Source organism: Egretta garzetta, unplaced genomic scaffold (genome assembly GCF_000687185.1).
Source record: "Egretta garzetta isolate BGI_Z169 unplaced genomic scaffold, ASM68718v1 scaffold316, whole genome shotgun sequence".
Taxonomy (NCBI): Eukaryota; Metazoa; Chordata; class Aves; order Pelecaniformes; family Ardeidae; genus Egretta; species Egretta garzetta.
This window is the reverse complement of record NW_009259971.1, coordinates 264,889-266,001: the sequence shown is the minus strand read 5'-3', so window position 1 is coordinate 266,001 and position 1,113 is coordinate 264,889. Positions and strand designations below refer to the sequence as shown.

The 1,113-nt window shown below is 65.0% G+C and overlaps 1 protein-coding gene across 1 annotated transcript in view; it reads right to left on the bottom strand.

Moving 5' to 3' along the window:
• Positions 1 to 1,113, bottom strand: part of DNMT3B (DNA methyltransferase 3 beta) — an 18,515-nt gene that overhangs the window by 7,759 nt on the left and 9,643 nt on the right. Inside the window, 1 exon segment of the mRNA XM_009640314.1 lies at positions 811 to 993. Within this exon segment, the coding sequence (XP_009638609.1) occupies positions 811 to 993 (183 nt within the window).

Sequence of the window (1,113 nt, the reverse complement as noted above, 5' to 3'; positions counted from 1 at the left end):
CGGGTGTGCCCTCGGCTGTGCTCCCGTGCCTCCCCTCCCTGCAATGAGCCCGTCTGCCCCCCGCCAGCCCCAATCCGGCTGGGAGCAGGGACAGCCCAGCCCCAGCTCTCACCCAGGCTCCGCTCCCTGGCAAGCAATGGGAAGCACAGAAGAGGCAGAAGAGGTGCTGGTGGGTTTGCAGCACCGTAACCCAGAATGTGATGCATCCCCCGGAGGGGGGTCAGCCCCATGGGGTGCTCAGCACCAGCCCTGACTGCAAGGGGCATCCAGCACCAGCCCAGGACACCTCCTGCCAGCATGACACTGCCTTGCTGCCGCGCATCGGAGCGCCGGAGGGAGCCTGGCCCCAGGCGTTTCTGGAGTGGCGAGACCCTGGAGCCACAGCAGTTACTCCCGAATCCCCTGGGATAAGCAGCAGCTACTCCCGAATCCCCTGGGATAAGCAGAGCTTAGCCCCATGGCTGCACTTGGAAATAGTCCCAGCAGAGAAAGGAGGGTTTTCCTGCAGACATCTGGCCACATCGCCCCAGCAGATGGGGGAAGTGATTAATTCCGGAGCGTGGCAGGAGCTCCCCTACCGATGGCTTTCAAGGTGATTCCCAAGCACCCCAGATGCAGAGAAGAGCAATGCAGAGGGGCAGAGCCGGGAAGCCCCAGCCCCAGCCACCTCCCCAGCGACTGCCCAAGCTCTGCAGGAGCCTGGGGGCTGAGCTTCCCAGCCGGGGCACCTCCTCCTGCCCCGGCAAAGCCTTCCCTTCGCTGGCTCAGCTGCCTCGGCCACCCCGAGCACGGCCCGTCGCTCCCTGCATCCCAGCGCCCCGCAGGGAGCCTGGCCGCTTCACTTGGCACCTTATCCATCCAACCCCAGCTCTGCCCCGCGGTTACCTCCAGGGCATGGTATATGGCTCGTCGGTAGGAGACCAGCTTATTAAACGTGGAAGAATTGAAATGCTGCCTGAAGGCCATCAGTCCCACCAGCTTGTCTGCAGAAACCTGGGGGAGAGCGACAGAAGCTCAGTGGCGGGCAGGGGCACGCCTCGCCTTGGCCACGTCCCCCACGGCACCGTGCTCCCCGCGCCGCAGACCTGGCCCTGTGGCACAGAGGTGCCCAGC